At 44.9% G+C, this 21,578-nt stretch overlaps 2 protein-coding genes across 6 annotated transcripts in view; one reads left to right on the forward strand and one right to left on the reverse strand.

Annotated features, from left to right (window-relative positions):
• Positions 1 to 12,064, reverse strand: part of LOC147466099 (uncharacterized) — an 87,644-nt gene extending 75,580 nt beyond the window's left edge. Inside the window, exon 1 of one of the 5 annotated variants that reach the window (XM_086523836.1) lies at positions 11,908 to 12,064. In XM_086523836.1, the coding sequence (XP_086379962.1) occupies positions 11,908 to 11,913 (6 nt within the window). In that variant the 5' untranslated portion in view covers positions 11,914 to 12,064. The remainder of the gene's footprint in view (positions 1 to 11,907) is intronic. The other 4 variants (XM_086523823.1, XM_086523815.1, XM_086523830.1 and 1 more) reach the window with 4 other exon arrangements.
• LOC147466100 (uncharacterized) lies at positions 7,851 to 11,093 on the forward strand. Its single transcript, XM_086513362.1, has one exon. It carries the CDS (start codon positions 7,892 to 7,894, stop codon positions 9,884 to 9,886), a length of 1,995 nt encoding a protein of 664 aa, XP_086369488.1. The 5' UTR covers positions 7,851 to 7,891; the 3' UTR covers positions 9,887 to 11,093.
• Positions 12,065 to 21,578: the final 9,514 nt, after the last annotated feature.

Consider the following 21,578-nt stretch of genomic DNA (forward strand, 5'->3'; position numbering starts at 1 on the left):
AAGCTCTTTCTCATATATCTGTGCTGTCATCTCCGGCCTAGAGAACAATCGGCTCTCGTAAGCTATGACATGGCCTTCTTGCATCAAGACCGCACCCAAACTACGACCACAAGCATCACAATATACTCCAAATGACTTCTGCAAGTCCGGCAAAGTCAAAACAGGTCTTGTAGTCAATTTCGCTTTCGATGCGCCAAGGAAGGGGAGTTCCTGGATGGCGATGGCTGTTGGAGGGAAACGCCAAGAGGGAGATGGGATGGCGCTAAGTCTTGGATGGGGATGGCTCACCAAGGGATGGCTTGGGGAGGTCTTGTTGAGAGAGGGAGGGAGTATCTGTTGCTTGGAAAAGCCTGCTGTGCTCCTTGCTCATCTGCCCTATTGTACTAACTTGGGTTTGCTTATATATTAGCTTAGCAAAATTGCCCTATCTACTTTTGTTGGAAAGTCACTTAAAAATAATAAGTGAAAATACCAAAAATAGGGAAAATAGGCTAAATGCACTAGAAAATTCCCTTGATGGAATCTGATAGATTCTAAAGGGAATATTGATGATCATGTTGTGTGCAACCGGAGGATATGCATCTATGCTAAGTGACTGGGCATGCACGGTCTACGAATAGACTCACAAAAGTGCCATCTCACTGCTAATCTAGACTGACTGAACCCTGATCATGCTGTAGCTTGTCCACGGACACATAGGGTTGGATGTGTCACGTGACATCATTTTTGATCTCCAGAGAACACAGAGTGGTCACGATGGTATCTGGATTGTTATTGACAGATTTAGCAAACACGCTCATTTCATTCCACTGAAGAAAACAGTCAAGCCAGATCACTTAGCGAGATTGTTTGTGGAACAGATTTTTAAATTACATGGCATGCCTGAGACGATTGTCTCCGACAGGGACCCCAGATTTACGAGTTTGTTTTGGAAGGCAATTTGGGAGAACATTGGCACGCGGTTGCAATTCTCGTCATCTTTCCACCCGCAAACTGATGAGCAATCTGAGACTGCCAATTCAGTGGTTTTAGATTTATGGAAGTCTTATATCTCGAATCAAAAGACTCAATGGGAAAAGTATCTACCTTTGGTGGAATTCGCCTACAATACCACGATACACTCTTCGACGGGGAAGGCGCCATTTGAGATTGTTAAAGGTGTTACGAAGGTTTCACTCTTCCTAAGCACGAAAGATAAGGTTTTTGAAGCGGATGAATACACGCGCGACTTAGATACGGCTTTTGCCAAGGTCCGCGAGGCTTTGTAGAAATCTCAAGAACGACAGAAAAAGGTAGCGGATCGCCATCGTCGCGATTTGAAATTGAAGGAGAATGATTGGGTGCTCTTACGTTTTGAGAAGGCACGCCTGAGAAAGAAAAAGGGAAAGAAGAGGCTTTTTCCAAGGCTTATTTTGAGATACTATGGACCTTTCCAGATCTCCGAAAAGATAAATGATGTCTCCTTCCGACTGAAACTGCCTAACACTTGGAGGATTCACAATGCATTTCATGTGAGTCTCTTTTGAAACCTTTCAAAGGTGATATGCCTGATGATGGGGAGCCCGATGAGCAACCCAAAGTGGACGAAAACGAGGAGATCCTTGTTCCTGAACAGATTTTGGCACATAAGGACACAAAGAATAAGGGTAAAGTACGAAAGCGGTTCTTGGTTAATTTCAAGAACTATCTGCATTGGATGCAAAGTGGATGGAGGAGGAGGACCTAGCAAATACTCCTCAGATTGTGAACCTTTACCTTGAAGCTTTTGGTTTAGCATAGTCTATTCCAAATGGAACCCAGAATTCAGCTTGGCCAGAGATCTGGTGCAATGGGATGCACAAGAGGGGAGTTACTCGACTCCTTTGTCAACAGATGCCTTGATTTTTGTATACTAGAGTCACAGGTGTCTCTTTGAGCTTCAGGGATACTGAGAGCTAACAGTATTCTGTTGTATGACTTTATGAAATGGAATTCCGGAATATGAAACTGATTTGTTCTTGACTTGTTTTTAACTGCAGGAACTGATAGACGAAATGACTGTAGCATTTTGGTCTAAATGATCTCGAATAGACATGGTTGCAATAGGGGTTAGCCAATTGGGCATCTATGAGGTCCCGACTGGATCTAGATGCGATTGCTAGCTACATTGCCGATAAATCATGGTCTAAGATCCAAATGAATGTTGAATGTCATGCGATGTCCTGTAATGTCTAGTGATGTCCTGTGATATCGTGTGATGTGGTTGTCGATTGGTACATGTGCTGGATGTGTGTCCCTAGTGCGTAGGTACTAATAGTCAGTGTCTGCCAAGGCAGTTTATGGCTTCTGTCTGTTTTGCAGGCGTAATCGAGGGCGATTACAATGCTTTCAAGAGGGGGGTATGTCACAAACTGGTGACATGGCTGTACACACACACACCCTTTCAGCATGGACAGCCCCCGAAAAAAAAAATCTCTGGCAAATGCTGACATGGCACTGCAATACGGCAGACCCGTGAAAAGCGGCGGAAAACGTGGAACGTACAAGCTGATGACGTGGCAGGTAGCGTACGGAAAATCCTGCTGCTTTCTCTATGCAGGGCTTTCTCTACGCAGGGCTGCTCACGTTGACTTTTGGCTTTTGCTTTATTAAACGTAAGTTGAATAGAGAGAGAAAGGGAGCGCTTTAATTTGAAGGCCTTGCTTTAATTTACAAGCAAGAGAGAGAGAGAGAGAGAGAGAGAGAGAGAGAGAGAGAGAAAGAGCCTTGCATTAAAATAAAAAAAAATTAAAAGGGGCTTTTAGTTTCCAGCTTTTGGGGCTCTACATACTGGCAGGGCCTCTCACAACTCAGAGCATCTGGACGCAGAGTCTAAGTGTGAGCGCCTGCCCGCACTCTTGTACTTTGAACTCAGATTAATACAAAAAGATATACCGAAAGGGGCGCCAGTCTTTGGGGCCAATATCTCTAGGCACGGAACTCCGTCGGGCCAGTGTCGAATAAATTGTGAACTATGAACTGTTTTGAAGTGGTTATTTGGTGCTATCGCGGTAGATTCTTGACTTGGAGTGTCCAAGTCTGTTACATAAGGATAGAAAGATTAAAGGTAAAGCAATTAGGCGGTTCTTGGTTAAATACAAGAACTATCCTACATTGGATGCAAAGTGGATGGAGGAGGAGGACCTCGCTGATACTCCTCAAATTTTGGAACTTTACCTTGAAGCATTCAGTTTAGCATAGTCTACTCCGATAGAACCCCGATTTCAGCATGGGCGAATCTAGTGCAGCGGGCTTGCACAAGAGGGGAGTCACTCCGCTCCTTTGTCAATAGATTACCCCGATTTTGATATAGTCACTGATGTCCCTTTGGGTTTCAAGGATACTGCTGGGCTGACAGTATTCTACTGTATGACTTTGTGAACTGGAATTCCCGAAAATGATACTAATTAATTTGTACTTAACTTGTTTGAGTGTAGGAACAGAAAGACGAAATGATTACAGCATTTCGGTCTCATAAATCTTTATAGACATGATTGCAATAGGGATTAGTTAATCGGGCATCTGTGAGGTCCCGTGAAACCGGCCTGTTTAATCCAAAAAGGGCGGTAGACCTTAGACCTAAACCTTATTTGCTTTCACCCATTTAATTTGTCGCCCACTTTACCTGTACTTTCAAGACACAACAAAGGGGAAAGGGATACAGGCTGCTAGAATGCACCTGTATGAGAAGACCGACACCAGATTGGCCCCTAACTTAGGCGCCCCTTTCGGTATTTCTTTATTGTTTAAAAGAGGGAAAAAACGTTGTGGTTCCCTACAAGCTGCCCCGCACAAGCTTGGCTGAATTTCAACTGTTCCGGCCCGATTTCGCCAACATAACTATACTAGGACCCTTCACAATCAGTATTCCCACACATTGAATGACTTTCCCAACGCATACGGGCACTTTGCAAAACCTGGCGAGAATCTGCAGCACGCTGAATTCTCTGTTTTCAGCCCCGAAAATGCGCCAAATTACCTGTACAGCGGTCCCCTCGCGTCCCCGAACCTCCTGGAGGTATTAGGGTCCGTTTAGGGCCAAAACCCTGAACCTGCAAAAATACACAGCAGGCTGTAATTCACTGTTTCGGGCTCCGTTTTGCGTGCCGGTCGCATCCATAGCAAGTCCTCGAGCTCCCGCACCTCTAGGGCTACTTGCCCTTTGAATCGGACGAGATTTCACACGTGAAACCTCTCCGAATCACCTGTACCTGCGGGGGATTAGCCGCTAGCTAGTCCAGTACCTGTGCAAGAGGCTCTTGCCTCGGCAATCGCGCATGATTCCACAACACTGACGTACCACCCACGACCAAGTAAGCTCAAATTTCAAGATGATTTACCAATGCGTCATAGAATCCAAGCAATCGCCTCAGAGAATCGGCAAGCAGTGTCACCTGGCAGACCCACATCACACCCGCAGGAGATCTAGTGGCCAATCTACCACCGTGAGACCTCTCCCTATCTCATCTTGGTTCATACTTGCAAACCCTAAAAACGCAGCAGAAAATCAGCCCTAATTTGACCACTTTTTAGCAGGGCGTACATGCCGAATTTCCTGTCTGTTCTGTGAAGAGAAACCCTCTTCCTTGATGTCATTCATCCTGTCAGTCATAGTGTAATCCCGCGTTCATGTACTCTGTGTCTTTACCCAAAACAACAGAGGCTCACTCTTTGAGGAAAAAGTGATTGATATCCCGGCAATGGAACCATGAAACCGGCCCGTAGGGCGGTAGGCTTTGGCTTCCACCCGAAATTCTTTACTTTATACACACACACGGAGCACTTTGCAACAAGAACCTCCTACGGGAATGAACACTTGAACACACACGGCTCGAAAGCTAAAATGCTCCGAGCAGACGCCGACAACCTGTAGGCCCCAAAATTGGCGCCCCTTTCGGTATTTCTTTATTCTTTAGGAGGGTAAATTACAAAGAAGAGTCCTGGTAATCCTTCACCTGTATCCAACTAGATACCATCTGATTTGGCCAAATTTTGGCAACATAACAGCCCCAAAACTTGTCGTGCAAGTTTTGGGGCTGTTATGTTGCCAAAATTTGGCCAAATCAGATGGTATCTAGTTGGATACAGGTGAAGGATTCCCAGGACTCTTCTTTGTAATTTACCCTCCTAAAGAATAAAGAAATACCGAAAGGGGCGCCAATTTTGGGGCCTACAGGTTGTCGGCGTCTGCTCGGAGCATTTTAGCTTCCGAGCCGTGTGTGTTCAAGTGTTAATTCCCGTAGGAGGTTCTTGTTGCAAAGTGCTCCGTGTGTGTGTTTAAAGTAAAGAATTTCGGGTGAAAGCCAAAGCCTACCGCTCTACGGGCCTGTTTCATCCCGACTAAATCTAGATGCGATTACTAAATACGTTGCCGATTAATCATGGTATGAGATTTGGAATGAAATTGAATGTGATTTATCATGTGATGTCCTCTGATGTCAAGTATTGTCCTGGGATGTCCGGTGATGTGACTGTCGATTGGTACATGTGCTAGATGTGTTGTGTCTAGTGCATTGGTACTAACAGTCAGTGTCTACTAAGACAGTTTAAGGCCTCTGTCTGATTTGTAGGCGTAATTGAGGGCGATTACAATTCTTTCAAGAGGGGGGTATGTCACAAACTAATGACATGGTTGACGTGGCAGCTAGCGGAAAATCCGCCACAAAACGCGCTCACATGCTGACGTGGCAGGCCATACGGACAACTGTAAGGACATCCCTCTTTTTACGCTAACAACCATACGAAATTTCCGGAAATAGCGCTGAGAAGCTTTTTGGGCTTGATGCTTTAAATTTTTAAAGCTTTTGGAAGACCAATTGTTTTTGGAAACTTTTCTTTTGAGATGAGATTTTTGGGGCTCTGCTTTTGGGCATCCCTTGTACCAATAAATAAGTTGGTTGGGCACTCATTACTCAGAGCATCTGGATGTAGAGTCTGAGAGTGAGCGCCTGCTTTGAGCACAGATTAATATAAAAAGAAATACCGAAAGGGGCACCAGTCTTTGGGGCCAACACCTCTGGGCACGGAACTACGCCGGGTCGAGTCGTCTTTGACAATTGTTTTGAAGTGAATCTCTGTTGTGACGCGGTAGAATCTTGACTTGGGGTGTCCAAGTTTGTTACAAACAAAAGTTTCTTTTTAGAGCGGCTTGAGAATTTTGCGGCTTCTTTGACGTGAGAGAAGGAAGACGGGTTGTCTCTAGATCTTGTACATGCAACATGGCCTCCCCTTGCTCGAGCGCCAGTGATAGCAATGAGTTGTCACTTTCATTTCATTTCTCTCTCTCTCTCTCTCTCTCTCTCTCTCTCTCTCTCTCTCTCTCTCTCTCTCTCTCTCTCTCTCTCTCTGTTCATCGCTTCCGCATTGTTGACTATGACATGGTATCACAGCCTTGGCATTGAAGAGCAAGCGTTGAGAAGGTGTTGCACCTTGCTTGCTTCGAGCGTTTCAAAACACTGTAAAGTGGCCTTGTTTTGGGAGTTGGAGCTCACAGAGGGGCACCAAAAGTGTTCTCTTTTATCGGCTTTGGGAAGTGTAAAAGCGGCTTGCAAGGGTAACAAAAGTTTCTTTTTAGAGCGGCTTGGGAATTTTGCGGCTTCATTAAATTGCGAGAAGGAAGACGAGTTCTCTAGTTCTTGTACCTGCAACATGGCCCCCCCTTGCTCGAGCGCCAGCGACGACAACAATGACAACACCAACAAATGCCTATGAAAAGTGCATTAACAAGTACTCAGTTACGTGCTTTGGAGCTCATGAAATTGCCCAAGGAGTACGAGATGGTGTCTAGGACACTACGCTTACAAATCACGAAGGAAAAGCTAGAATTTGATGATCTCGGCTCTTTTCTCATTGAGGAGGAAGCCGTGGCCATGTTAATCACTCAAGGCAAAATTCATATTTCTGACAAAGGTGGTGAAGCACTTGCTGCTTCGGATTAGCAGTCCACTAGCAATTGTTACAACTGTGGGAAGCGTGGTCATTTGTCTAACGCTTGCAAATCCAAAAGCAAAGACAAAAGCTCTACATAGGACAAAGACGGAGGCAAGCATGCTGAGGAAAGCAGAGACAATAACTCTGGGTAGGAAAATAAGGAGACTGCTGGTGTGGTATAGAATACACTCGCCAGGACTTCAACCTTCTAGTCAAGTGGATGCCGTTGCCGCCACTAGCTTCAGTCAGGGAGAGGCTTGTGAATGGCAAAGAGGGGCATTCGGACCCATGTATTGGAGTTCAAGTTATTGGTGTTTGAATCCGTGGATTGGAGTTCAATGCACATTCATCTGGCAAGGAACCAATGCGGCCACAATGGACGAGTGCACCAATCCATTGTTGTTGGCTTGATGATGGATAGGATGTGTTTCAATGTTCATTATCTAGGAAAATTTGGAAGTGATGTATTCACAATTCACAATTCACTTTGTCTTCAAAGTTATACAAAGTGTTTGTCCTTTTAGTGTCCAACCGGTTCTCTCTCTCTCTCTCTCTCTCTCTCTCTCACACACACACACAAAAAGAGGCTGATTCTATTTCTTGAAAATCTCTCCAGAACATGCACCCAAATGGTGCCTATTGTGAGAACAAGTACATCACTGTTTACATAGTAGGCCCGTAGGCATCACATGGAAAATTGTAAAACGAGATACAACTAGGCACATAGCCAAACGGAAAAGATTGAAGACAAGGGAAAAAAACCTCTCCTACAGAGAGTAAAAAGTGCCCTGGCAAGCTAAATGGAGAGAGGATCTCTCTCTCTCTCTCTCTCTCTCTCTCTCTCTCTCTCTCTCTCTCTCTCTCTCTCTCTCTCTCTCTCTCTCTCTCTCTCTCTCTCTCTATCTACCGTGCCTTGGTTGAGGGACTACCAGAGGAGTGGACTATGCACACCATCGTGCCTATCCACAAGTCTGGCGACACCCTGGATCCAAGGAACTACAGGACTATCATGATTGGCCACACACTGGCCAAACTATATGGGGTTGTTCTTGAGGCAGAGCTTAGCATGCATGCAGAGGCATCAGGGATACGAGCGTTACGACAGGCAGGCTTTCGACACACTTTCTCGACTATCGACCACATTTTCGTGCTTCGCTGCCTGATCGATGGAGCGAAAGCACGGAAGAGGAGACTCTACTGCTGCTTTGTGGATTTCCGCAAGGCCTTTGACACTATCCCTAGAGAGAGACTCTTCCAGCGCCTTCAAGAGCTACAGATACCATCTGAGATGATATGGGCCATTCATTCTTTATACACACAGGTCTCTGGTAGAGTGCGCTGCCCAGGTGGACTATCGGATTCCATTGCTAGCACTATTGGTGTGAAGCAAGGATGTCCCCTCTCCCCGACTCTATTTGGTCTCTACATCGACGAGATATCAGATTACATTCTACACGCACGAGGGGCGGGATCAGACTTCGCAGGTATACCATTACATATTATGCTTTATGCTGATGATATCATTCTAGTTTCTGAGACACAGGAGGGACTACAGAGCCACCTACGAGCCTTGGATGATTTCTGCACACATCGAGGGCTCACAGTGAACCTTGGCAAGACCAAGGTCATGATCTTTCACACCTCGAGGATAGCGCGGAGCACAGCAGTACTCACAGCAGCAGGCGGGCAGGTCGATGTGGTTGATTCATATGTATACCTGGGGGTGACTTTCACTAGCACCACTGGTAGATTTTCCATGGCACAGGCAGCCCGAGACCGGCTTACACGAGGATATGCAGCACTGGCCACCTTGGAGCGCAGATGCCATCAGGCCCACTTCCAAGAGCCCCGCACCAAGGGGTGGCTTTTTGACACTCTAGTCACACCTGCCATGATGTATGCAACCGTTGTATGGGCTCCAGGGCTATCCGCATCCCTATGGACACAAATAGAGCGCCCACAGATCATCATGATCTCCCGTTTGCTCCACAGCAAACCCTCAGTACCACATGATATCATCAGAGCAGAGCTAGCTACCCCACCGATGCTAGTAGAGGCTCTCTTTCAAATAGTTTGTTGCATCCAGCACATGCGAGAGCTCCCACCAGACAGACTCACCCGCAGAGCTTTTGAGGCATCGATACAGCTACATCAGGAGGGGGACACGAGGGCATGGTACTCACAGGTCATAGAGTGGTTTACATCCCATGGCTTGGACATCACGGATCTGCCCCCTTTTCAGTATGATCCCGACTCCCCTCACATACGCCTCTCACACACCGAGAGGAATCGAGTTCTCAGACAGGATCTTTGGCAGCTATACATCAGGGAGACATGGACCACACCCAGAGAGCCTCTTCCCATGAAGAGGCAGTACTACAGAGACCACTTCCTCACTATTGTAGCAGATGGTTTCATCCAAAGACCGAGATACATGGATGTCTATATGCCACATAGAGCACGGATCACCATCGGACAGCTCAGAGTATCATCACACCAGCTAGAGATTGAGGCAGGGAGAGCGGCACATGTCCCCAGAGCAGAGAGGATATGCAGACTTTGCACAGCAGAGGTTGAGAGCGAGGAGCATTACGTATGCACATGTAGAGCATATGAGGAGATTAGAGGCAGATATCTGACCTTGTTTGCAGATCAGCCCACTCTACATCAGATCTTTGAGTCCAGAGACCAGCGACAGCTCGGCCGCTTCCTCATAGAGGCACAGCAGCATCGGGACTCCCTCCTCCAGACAGCACTAGGGATGAGAGACGAGCGCCAGACACAGCTCACGGACTTTTTCCAGAGGACCATAGCAGCACCATCACTTTCGACCACCCAGAGAGGAGTGACTCTACAGCAGGCTGAGGAGGTCCGAGCTCGCAGACGCCCACGCACACATGGACGTAGGGCACCCTGCCTACACCATAGAGAGATCTAGGAGCACTACTACAGATCCTTGGAGGAGCGACGTACTCGGGCTTTTGCAGATCCAGCCGCCATCTTACGCGGATTGTCCGCACCCTACCCATCCATGCATCATGTATTACACCCTGATTATGGGACTGGATGGAGTTAGAGATAGGATAGCATCTCATGATTGTATTTACCCCAGCATATAGGATTGCATCTCTCACCCACTTTTTGGAGCTCCACCCCCACCCTCTTTGTATCACCTCCCCCCAGACATTACACAGGATAGTTCACTTTTACTTTTGTACCCTTTTATCCTTTATGGATACACAGAGGACACCCACCTCATGTACTTTGATTTGTCTCATAGGCCGATTTCGGCCTCTTTATAGAGACATTAAAAAATCTTTCTTTCTTTCTTTCTCTCTCCAATGAACCCCTCTTGCATTTTTCATATGTATGTTCAAAGTGAGGGGACAAACCACACTCCAGCCAACCAGTGGATGAATTAGCGTACCTTGCACACAGACCTATCCATCTACACGGCTATCCCTTGGTTCAAGGCTGATCACGACAGCGACTGACATCAAGTTCTTTGAGCCTTGGTGGTTGTTCACACGGTGAATAGAGTTGTCATTGCACAGATTGCCGCCCCATTTATCCATCTACAAGGCTAACCCTTGGTTCAAGGCTGATCACGACAGAGATTGACATCAAGTTCTTCGAGTCTTGGTGGCTGTTCACACGGTGAACAGAGTTGTTATTGCACAGATTGCCGCCCCATTTATCAATAAATTCACCTTTTTTGTTGCCACTTTGACTTGCTACTCTAGGCTTCCAAACAATCCTTATAAGACACCCTAAATTGTGGAAACGTGCACTTGAATACATGTGCAAAGTCTTCACGAGGCCCTCTCTAGCTTGTCCTACATAAATGGACAATAGATGAAAAACCAAGCACCAAGTGTAGATGAGAGAGAGGCAGAAAGAATGCAAGAACAAATTATATTGCAAGGAAATTTTCTGAAAGAGGACTAATGACGTCAAGGGGGGACTCAAGGACTCAAATGGAGCCTACGAAACATGATGAATGAGGAGAACCCATGATAAAGGAGTCTTTTAACTAGAAACAAGCTTAGCACAAATCTCTGATATGGAAAAAATGCCAAGAGTGCCTACAAAATAGGCAGAAGGCTCGAACCAGCATACAAGGGGTTACAAACCACAAAAATAACTCCTGGTCAAAAAAGCATCCCGCCCCCCCCCCCCCCCCCCCCCCCCCCCCCTTCAAACCTCAAAAAAAAAGGATAAAATAAAATTCAAAGATGAATAATGTGACGAACAGTAGAAATTCCCTCTCATTTACAAACAGTGTGTAAAGCCTCACTCTTACACAAGATGATTGCATCTTGCATTGTTCTTCTTTATAGAGTCATAAGCTGTATGCAAGGGTAGGCCTGTCAGAAGACTCTGTCTTTCAAGAGATTTCATCCTCAAAGCTTTTGAGAAAGCCATGAGCTGAAAACCAAGCTAAAATATGATTCTCTGTGTTTGGGACTGCTACAGTACTTATGCATGAAAGATGTCTACTTCAAAATAACACAACTTTAAATAACATGTTTAAAAACAAGAGGTGAGCAGTGAGCAACACGTAGCCAGGAGATCCTTCTCGATTGAACTCAGCAAGGGGTGAGGCTGACACAAAACTGGGGGCCGCAAGGGGGGGGGGGGGGGGGGGGGGGGGGGGGGGGGGGGGGGGGGGGGGGGGGGGGGTTCCATGAAAGCAACCAGAAAACTGTTAAAATGCAGTGAGGCATCTTCCATGCAGCTTGGGGGATTTCTTGCAAGTTGAAACGGACTAACAAGGTCGAATTATGGCTACAGCGTTGTGGGTATGGACAAAGACGGGCATTCAATCCGCAATTTCTCTGCAGCATGTTTCATTCAACTCTTTACATGACGCTGTTCGCGCCAGCGTGATCGTTCGTGAGCGCCAAATGGATTCCTCTATTCCACAGAGAGGTTGCAAAGAGGTAAAGGGTATCTTACCGGCATAGTGCAAGGAGCAGGAGGAGGGCGTTGTAAGCAATGCAAAGGAGCAGCAAGCCGTGTTGACCGAAGGAGAAACAGCAGTCCCCATGACTCGCTTCCTTTTTTCACCCACCCACCTTCCTCGTAAGTCAAATTAGTGATATGAGAAGGTCATAGCGAACCATGAAATTCTCGGGAGCAATTGTGGACCGCTGGATAAAGCTAGGGTAGAGGAGCCACTAAAAAGGCGCCCCTGCATAGAGACAAGTTTACCCGTGTTTAAAATATCCTTTCTGGTTCCAATTTAGAGGTATGCGACGTCGGGTGCCCTTGTGGTTAGCTGAGTCGTGGTAGCATCATTGCCATTCGATCTGAAGTTCGAGCCTTGTTGGTGCAATGACTCTAAATTCCCCCTTGGCAGTCCTGAAAGTGGTACCCTTTTTTTTACACACAGTTTCGAACTTCGCTTCGTACTGTGTCATTGAATTGCCGATCGCGCTCAGATTTTTGCTGGACAGAGGTATTGTGCAGATCTTCCATCTACGCCTTTCCACGATCGAAATAGTGTTATAGATGATCGGGAATCCGTCATCCAAGTTCGGTGCCTCTAAACTGGCTCCTCTACCCTAGTTCATTTATGCCATTTTTCTTTTGTTTTAGCACGGCTCCAGCCCGGGGGATCTATGGTGGGAAAGAGAAGTGGAAATCGCAATGCAATCTCTGACGTCCGTCGACTCGGTGAACGAAGTAGGGGGTGAACTTCGGGTGAACTAAGGGCAAAAATGGCGCCTCGAGTTCACCCCCTAGTTCATCTGCCTTGCGGAGTGTGGGTCGAACCCGGGACGTCTTGGTTGCCACACGAATGCCCTACCACCACGCTAGCGTGCGTCGCTGCCCATGTTGGCATGGCACATGATCACACCCTAGTTTACAGGCCCCTAGTTCACCCTTAGTTCACCCACTCCTAGTTCACCCCCAGTTCATTGCATGATCCGACGGTGAGATTGAAGCCGCCTCGCCCCCGCCAAATTTGGGCCCTAGATCCCCTTTGAACCAGAGTCGTGCCATATAGTGACGAGGTATATGTACCTCATGTCAAATATAGTTGACATCTGTTTTTCTATCTATTTGTTTATATAATCTATATCTATATAATAAGATAATTACTATTCCATAGGTTACTATGCCTTTATAGATGATTTGCCGATTAAAGGATGTGAAGAGGGAGAAAAAGATGAATCTTTAGACCAGAGGGGGTGTAGGAAATTTGTTTCGTCTCATATTTCAAATTGTGATGCTATTTTGTCCAGGCTTGAGGAGGTTCATTTAACACTTTCAGGGCAAAAATCTATTTTTGGTGCACGAGAAGTATTGATTGTAGGGCATCTTTGTAGCCCTAGAGGTTGAAGGCCAAGTCCAACAAAAGTGGATGCAATTCAGAAAATGAAGGAAACATGTACTTCTAGTACAGAAGTGCGAGGATTTCTTGGTGCATGTGTGTTTGATTTGATATGGTCATTTTGCTCATGTTGCGTACCACTTGCTTCCAAAGGGGCAAAGAATTGTTTGGATAGATAAGCATACGAAAGCTATCAGGAAGCTAAAGAAGATGATGTTGAGTGCTCCTACACTCAGCAAGATTGATTATAAATGTGGAAGACCTGTGATAGTGAGGGTTGATACGAGTCCTACAGATATTGGATGGGCTATTGGACATGATGATAAAGTTCCAGGAAACAGATATGTTGTAAGGTTTGGAGCAAAAGTGTTAAGTGGAAGACAAAGGGACTATCCGTAGGTTAAAAGAGAGTTATGGGGAGTTGTCACAGCTCTGAACAATGACAAAGAATACTTGATCGGAGCCGAAGTCATGGTGGAAACCGATTGTTTACCTTTGCTAGGGATGATCACTAGTTGTTCCACTTAGCTATGTTGAGATGGATTGCTTATATTAAATCCCTTGACCTTGAATATTGCCATATTGCAGGTAGAGACAATCTAGTAGCTGATATGTTGTCTTGTACAAGGTATGAAGATAAAGAGGAGATGATTTCAATGGAAGAAGACGTGGGCCTAAAGTTTTACAAGTCCTCACAAATAAGTGTGGAAGATGAAGATATTGTTCATGTGTTTGTTGTGTTTACAGAAGAAGAGTATGATGGAGAGTGGCTTCTTATTGGACGCTACTTGAGTAGCTTGAGCAGGCCAGACGTTAGAGTGATCAAGAGTATCAACGTATTCAGAAGAAAGCCTATGGCTACTTCTTAAAGGATGGACATTTATGGAAGCATCCAAAGCAAAGAAGAGAAGCTCCACAAAGAGTTGTTTGTAACAGGATGACACAGCAAAGGATCATTAAGGAGTTTCATGAGAGTTTGTGGGCCGGACATAGAGGAGTTTGGGCGACATTTTCAAAGATTAAAGAAAGGTATTGGTGGAAAGGGATGCATAGGGATGTGACACAATTTGTTGAAAGCTGTTCTATTTGCCAAATGTATTTCAATATTTGTTGCCGGGATGAACTACATCCTACTTATCCACTGGTAATGCATTTCAAATGGGTTGTTGATCTTGTAACTATGCCTTTGGGTTTGTGGAAGATGAGATATATTGTGTTAGCTAGAGAGAGTCTGACTAATCAAGTTGAAGGAAGAGCTTTGAGAAACAAAACTACTAGTGTTGTATGCAAATTTCTACTTGAGGATGTGGTTTGCAGGTATGGATATATTGGAAGGATTACCGCAGATCGAGGAGAACTTGATGCCGATGAAGCAAGATAATTTTTTGGTCGAGTTGGAGTGAAGTTAGCTCTTACTACGGCATACAATCCAGAGGGAAACGGGAAAAGTGAAAGAGGACACCCTCCTATTGTTAAAGCATTAGCCAAAGCATGTGAAGGACGGATTGGAGATTGGCCTATATTGTTACCATATGCTCTATGGGCGGATCGTACTACTCATAGTTCAATGACAAGTTACATGCCAGCAGAGTTGATGTTTGGACAGAAGCCAATGATGCCTATTGAAGAGACAATGCTTTCATGGAGTTGCATACCTTGGGATTCAAATTTGGAAACTGAAGATTTGCTTGCATTAAGGATTCGACAATTGGAAAGAAGAAAAGAAGATATCGACAATGCTACCATCAAACTAAGGGGAGCTAGGTTGAAGAATAAAGAGGCGTTTGACAAGAAGCACAAGTTGAGACCAAAACAAGTTAAAGAAGGAGATTGGGTAGTTTGTTCTGTATATTGTTAAACCTATGTTTGACAATGCTACTTACAAGCTAACAGAATTAGATGGTATAGAACTCAGAGTGCTTATTGCAAGAAACAGTATTAAGCTATTCAAACGACAGAATTTAAGTTTAGAGATGTATAATGTATGTCCATAAGATGAAGGAGAAGAAGTAGAAGAAGAAGAGTTTGTTGATGAAATGGATGATTGAGTTGGCACATGCCAGAGGATGTGCAGGTTCAGAGGGGGTGGATGTCATGTTGTGGAGCACTCACTATGTGAAAACAAGGGTGCTTGATGGTTTGACAATTGGACAAAGTGATAGGAAGTTATGCCGATGGGAAGTTGGAAAAGTATGCCATGGATCCGCTTGTTTTTGTCCAAGGATGTGATGCACGTGGGAAAATGAATTGGGTTTATTTGTATACAGGTGTTATAGTGTCTCTTATGGCCTCCTGACTGTGCTTTACTGCTCGAGGATTGGAGTCTGGGGCAAAAAGATATGGTCCCTGGAATTTCTACTTTGTGTATGCCAGATGGATTTTTCAACTTTTGGACGAGCCGGTACAGTGGGCTACAGGTCAATGGAGGAATCAAGGATTGGGTGGATGGAAGGTGATGTTACACGCTAGCTCCTGTGTTTTACAAGGCTAAATTTGGACTACCCCAGTTGAAGTTGGCTCTGAAGGAAGGTTTTTTTTTAAATACAAAAGATTTTTTTTTTAATGATTTGTGGGATCACCTGGTGATGCCACGTGGCCAAATTTAACCCACATGGGGATTTTCAGCCTGCAACGCGGACTATATAAGCTGAAAGGAAACCAATCCATTGTTGAATGAAGTGGTGTAGAGAGAGCTTGGTTGGCCCGTGGCTATGGCGCCCGCGACGCTGTCATGGGTTGCCATTGTGTCTTGCCATGGTCCTGCAGGTCAGTTGTCGTGGTCGTGTCATTGTTGTCGTCACCCGTGGGCTTGCATGGATGCCTTATTGGGGGCCGTTTCCCACCTGGCTTTACTTGTGTAAGCCACCCTTTTTGTGGCGCTTGGTTGGTGAGCACCAACGGTGCCGTCACTAACATGGCACCCGTGAGCTAAATTGGGCACTTGACATGCAACTAAAAATAGAGAACGTGGCGTGAAATAGAAAAGGAGGCCTCGAGAAAAGCACTGGGGCATATCTATCATAGACAGCTTTCGAGAAGAAAGAAGCTTGTGAAGAAGAAAAACAAACCTTTTTAATGCCATTCGGGGCGAAGTTGCAAGCACAGAAGAAGACAGAGAGAAGATAGAAGAGCTTTCAAGAAGAGGCAGACAACAAGATTTTGATCTGTTCGTGATTGTGAAGGAGGAAGAGAGAAAAAGAGATAAAAAAGAGTAGAGCTTGATGGCTTTTTTGTGTGTCGAGGCTTTCACAGTTGTAGCATAGTTGATCTTGATGGAGCTCCACCAAAATCGGACTTGACGACCGAGGCATGTGCGCAACACAGAGACTCGTGCGTATTTGAGATTGGCGGAGTTCGATTATGCCAGATTCGACTTGATTATTTCTTATTGCAATTGGGAATACCCAGGGCACATCCTGGGAAATCCTTGCAATCGTGAATCCTTGTATCCTTGTATTCATTCTATTAAGTTTCATCTTCTCTACTGCTTATTGTGTTTTGTGTCTTGAATTCGTTCCTGTTCCCTCCCATCTCTTGCATTGGTCTGAGTAGCTAGGGGCCCGACGCCTATGGCTCAGGAGGCAAGGCAGCCTGGAAGGACAAATATGTAAGATTTATTAAATTATAACGTCAACAATCGATGATTATAAAGATTGTAGTTGATGATTTGTTATTGTTATTGCCAATTCAGGAAAATGTCACTCTTTCTCGACCAACCAGAGAGATGGTCAAGTATTGGGAGCGACATACAGAATTTGATACTTGGCGATGGTTTTTCGAGAACAAACACATCTCTCGTGAGCAATTCGACGCGGCTATTGGATCACTACAAGCGATAAGTTTAAACAAGTTTTGTATTAATTGTTTTGAGATGTTGATAATTGTTTAATTTGGTTTGGGTTTATGTAGAGTCAAGGTGATCAAACGTACGTGCCTCTGGTCAACGATGAGATAGAGGAGGATTAGATAGAAAAATATTTGTCCAAACTTTCGCAAAGTCCTAATGTGGCACAATGTATATACAACTATTTACATTTTATTGAAACTTTTTTAAATAGTTGATCTTCTGCATATTAAATTGTCAAGGTAAAGTAAATTCAATTTCAAGTCTTTGGTTTTTTTGTATACTCTTCCCAATAACAATTCATGTTTCATTGTTTTATGTAGGTAAAAAATAAAGGTGCTCATTTGGGTGGCCCAAATGAGCACCTTTATTTTTGAATGGATGTTTAGTAGCAATAAGCGCGGTAATATCTGTGACATCTAACGTGGTAATAGCTGTGGGTATATTGCCGCAGTTATTACCGTGCTTATTGTCTCCAAACCACTAGTGCGTTAGTTGTTGTTATTGCCGCAAATGTAATTTTTTCTCTCTCCATTTTCCTTTGTTTTTTGGCGGCAATGCTAACAGTTATAGACTTCTCCTCTTATAGTGACGGTCGAGGCGTGTGTGCAACACAGAGACTCGTGCGTACCTGAGATTGGCGGAGTTCGATTATGCAAGATTCGGCTTGATTATTTCTTATTGCAATCGGGAATACCCAGGGCACATCCTGGGAAATCCTTGCAATCGTGAATCCTTGCAATCGTGAATCCTTGTATCCGTGTATTCATTCTATTAAGATTCATCTTCTCTACTGCTTATTGTGTTTTGTGTATTGAATTTGTTCATGTTCCCTCCCATCTCTTGCATTGGTATGAGTAGCTAGGGGCCCAACGCCTCCCCACCGATCCGTAGAATTTTTGCAAACAACCCGACAGCGGTATGAATGTCTCTGGCTCCTGATTGATCTTTTGTTGTGTACTTTCATGGTTATTGGAACATGCCTAGGTATGATAAACTCTTTTTTGCTGCTCCTTTGAAAATTGGTTATGCTACTTCTCAACAACTGTTGATTAACTCTTGGAAAATTCTATGCTCTAAATTGATTTGGAATGGACGTATGCATTACTTTGGTCACTCACTACCTTCTGAAGATCTCTTATGTTCTTTTGTTTTTCAATTACCTCCTGCTTCTTTGCTTAAGAAAAAGGCTTTGTATATGTTTAAGGAGGTTGTGCATTGCATTGGTCAAGTTCTGGACTCTTATTTGAAAAACTACATACGAGAAATATTGATGATGGTAAATGTGTCGGATGTAAAAGAGTGGAAAGCCATAAACCCTTATTTTGGCACTGCAAGGCTGGTGATGAATGGTGGAGATGGGAAAGACTATGGTGGCATGACACCTGGGGTATTAAAGTTACCACGTGTAAGATTATATTTGGGTTCTTGCACGATATAGTTCTTGCAATGTCGTTCTGTTTGCAATCATTTAAGCATTGGTTTAGGTGGTTTATACGGGACATGTGCAGGGTAAGATTTGTGATGTCCTCCACTCTTGTATTCTCTACTTTCTCACTTCCCTTCCTGTTAGGATTTTGAAGGATACAATGACTGAGGAGATCCACCTCTTAGGGAAAGAGCCATGAATATTGTACACAAATTGTAAGTTAATAGAGGGAACAAATTTGAGAGAGAGAGAGAGAGAGAGAGAGAGAGAGAGAGAGAGATTCAAAATAAGTACTTGCATCATTGCCCCAGAGAGAGGCTGGTGATGGGCTCGGCATCCTTGAAGGTGAATTCCTTATAGGAGCCGTGATTGGGCCTGACAAAGGTAACTAGGTTATCCAGGCCTGTCCACCACGCCCGGATGCCTCACAGGTAATTGGAAAGCATGGAAGTGGCCAGGAGAGAGGATCTTTGCCTCACCCAGGGCTAAAACTGTATATGAGAAGTTATGTTGTACAGACGATTGGATTGATCACCTCAACAAAATCTGGTAAAAAACATGTAAGTGGACTCAGGTTGTGGGGAATATCTGGAAAGCCAAGTGCGAGCACAAGGATAAACGTTTCTATGGAAATTGTTGTTTGGCTACTTACCAACCGGTGATAAGGCAAAAGCGAGAGGCCTAGGAGATGGCAGATGTACAAGATGCAAGCACCAAGTTGAAGACATCATGCACCTCATCTGGGGTTGCCCAAAAATCCAGTCTTTCACTGGAGAAATCTAACAATGGGTGGTCACAACACTAGACACTCCTTTCTTTAGACGAGACCTGGCATTGGGCTCTAAGCGCCTTGGAAACAAGGATATTCTAACTGAAATTTGTATAGTCAGAGCTACGGTTTTGAAAGTCCTCTGTCAGTCTAGGAATGAACGGAATTTTCACAACAAGTCTGAGCCGCTCCACGGTGGAAATGTATTATAAAATTGTTGGTGGCTGATTTTAAATCAAAGGATTCGGATTAGCAAGCTAGATAAGAAAGAGTAGTTGGATGTAAAAGGAGCTGTTGAAGCTTAACATGGCATGTATGTTCAGAAATAATTATTTCAGAACCTTGTGCAAAGGATGTGCCAAGGCATATTGTAATCTTTTTCATGGTTAAAGCAATTCCAGCTCAAATAGAGCACTTTTTATAATAAAAAATTGAAAGATTTATAAATTTTCTTTTTCGGTGGATATGAGATCTCAACTTGTTCTAAAACATGTCTACAAGCTAAATTTAATGTTTGGTATGATAAGTCATGCACAATCGCAAGAACCATGTGTCCCGGTCGTGTTAATAGCAAGTTCAAATTTAGCTGGAATTTCTCAATTGAGCCAGTTAAATTACAGTGTACACCGGTTTTTTTCTAACACTGAATCAAAGGGGCAAAACACACACACACACACACACACACACACACACACACACACACACACACACACACACACACACACATAAGCCTGTGCTCACCCAACCCGGTTTGTAGTGTAGATTTCCCAAATGAAAATGAAAATTAGTGATTGTAATTTTGGTGGACCTTAATTTTTAAGGACAAAATTTAAGCATAAATCCTAGTAAATACCCCATATCTTGGCGTAAATCTTGGTCAGATCGCCTGGTGTCAACTTACAATTCAAATAGAGAAAATAGTTTCGAGCACGGTGCATCGCTAAAGAAAAAGTGAACATAGGCTTTGATGCAAACCCTAGGGATGGTGACGCGATAGCGAGGGGGTGAAATTGTTCCGCAAGGCTGAGAGAGAGAGAGAGAGAGAGAGAGAGAGAGAGAGAGAGAGAGAGAGAGAGAGAGAGAGAGAGAGAGAGAGAGAGAGAGAGAGAGAGAGAGAGAGAGAGAATTATCATCCACGGAGGTCAGATATGACCTATGGGAACCAAAAACAAACATTACAGCGGTTGTGTTTTAAGCAGAAGATGACGCTACATATCAATTAAGGACAGAGGGTCCATTAGGAGGGTGAAAAAGAAAAAGGTGGAGACAAAACCTAGAGGGGGTCAGCTGGGGAGAGAGCCGGTTTAGGATTTTGAAACTCTTGGATGATGGATTTACCACTTATGGCCTTTGAGCAAGAAGATGTGCCCAATTCGGGCTACTGCAGAGGCACTGACAGCTGCTCGTGGCGTGGTCGAGGCCGACACGGTGAAGCAGCAGGACCTCGAGGCGTATAACAACGGACTGTTGGCGACCTGGTTTGAAGACCAAGGGCGGTTGAGGTGCTAGGAGGGCAATGCTGGATCTCGTTATTGTAGCAGGATTTCGTTACTACAGGGCGACACTGGCCGTCGATTGCTGGTGACCTTATTTGAACATCGAGGGCGATTGAGGCGCTAGGGAGAGGGGGGCAATGATGTGTACTAACGTCCCCCCACAGGGCTGCCCACTCGCCTAGGGGGGGACTGAGGAAGTTAAGCGAAGAGGCTAAGCTAGGGTAGAGAGAGAGAGAGAGAGAGAGAGAGAGAGAGAGAGAGAGAGAGAGAGAGAGAGAGAGAGAGAGAGAGAGAGAGAGAGAGAGAGAGAGAGAGAGAGAGAGAGAGAGAGAGAGAGAGAGAGAGAGAGAGAGAGAGAGCAACACAGGCCATCCCATGGAAAGGGCAACAGGGTAGAAGGGCTGGCCGTCATAGGGCTTCAACCTACATTTTTCACAGGGCAGAGAGAGAGAGAGAGAGAGAGAGAGAGAGAGAGAGAGAGAGAGAGAGAGAGAGAGAGAGAGAGAGAGAGAGAGAGAGAGAGAGAGAGAGAGGAGAAGAGAGAGAGAGAGAGAGCAACACAGGCCATCCCATGGAAAGGGCAACATGGTAGAAGGGCTGGCTGTCATAGGGCTTCAACCTACATTTTTCACAGGGCAAAGAGAGAGAGAGAGAGAGAGAGAGAGAGAGAGAGAGAGAGAGAGAGAGAGAGAGAGAGAGAGAGAGAGAGAGAGAGAGAGAGCAACACAGGCCATCCCATGGAAAGGGCAACA

The sequence above is a fragment of the Adiantum capillus-veneris genome, chromosome 1, assembly GCF_014529385.1.
Source record: "Adiantum capillus-veneris isolate H3 chromosome 1, ASM1452938v2, whole genome shotgun sequence".
Lineage (NCBI taxonomy): Eukaryota > Viridiplantae > Streptophyta > Polypodiopsida > Polypodiales > Pteridaceae > Adiantum > Adiantum capillus-veneris.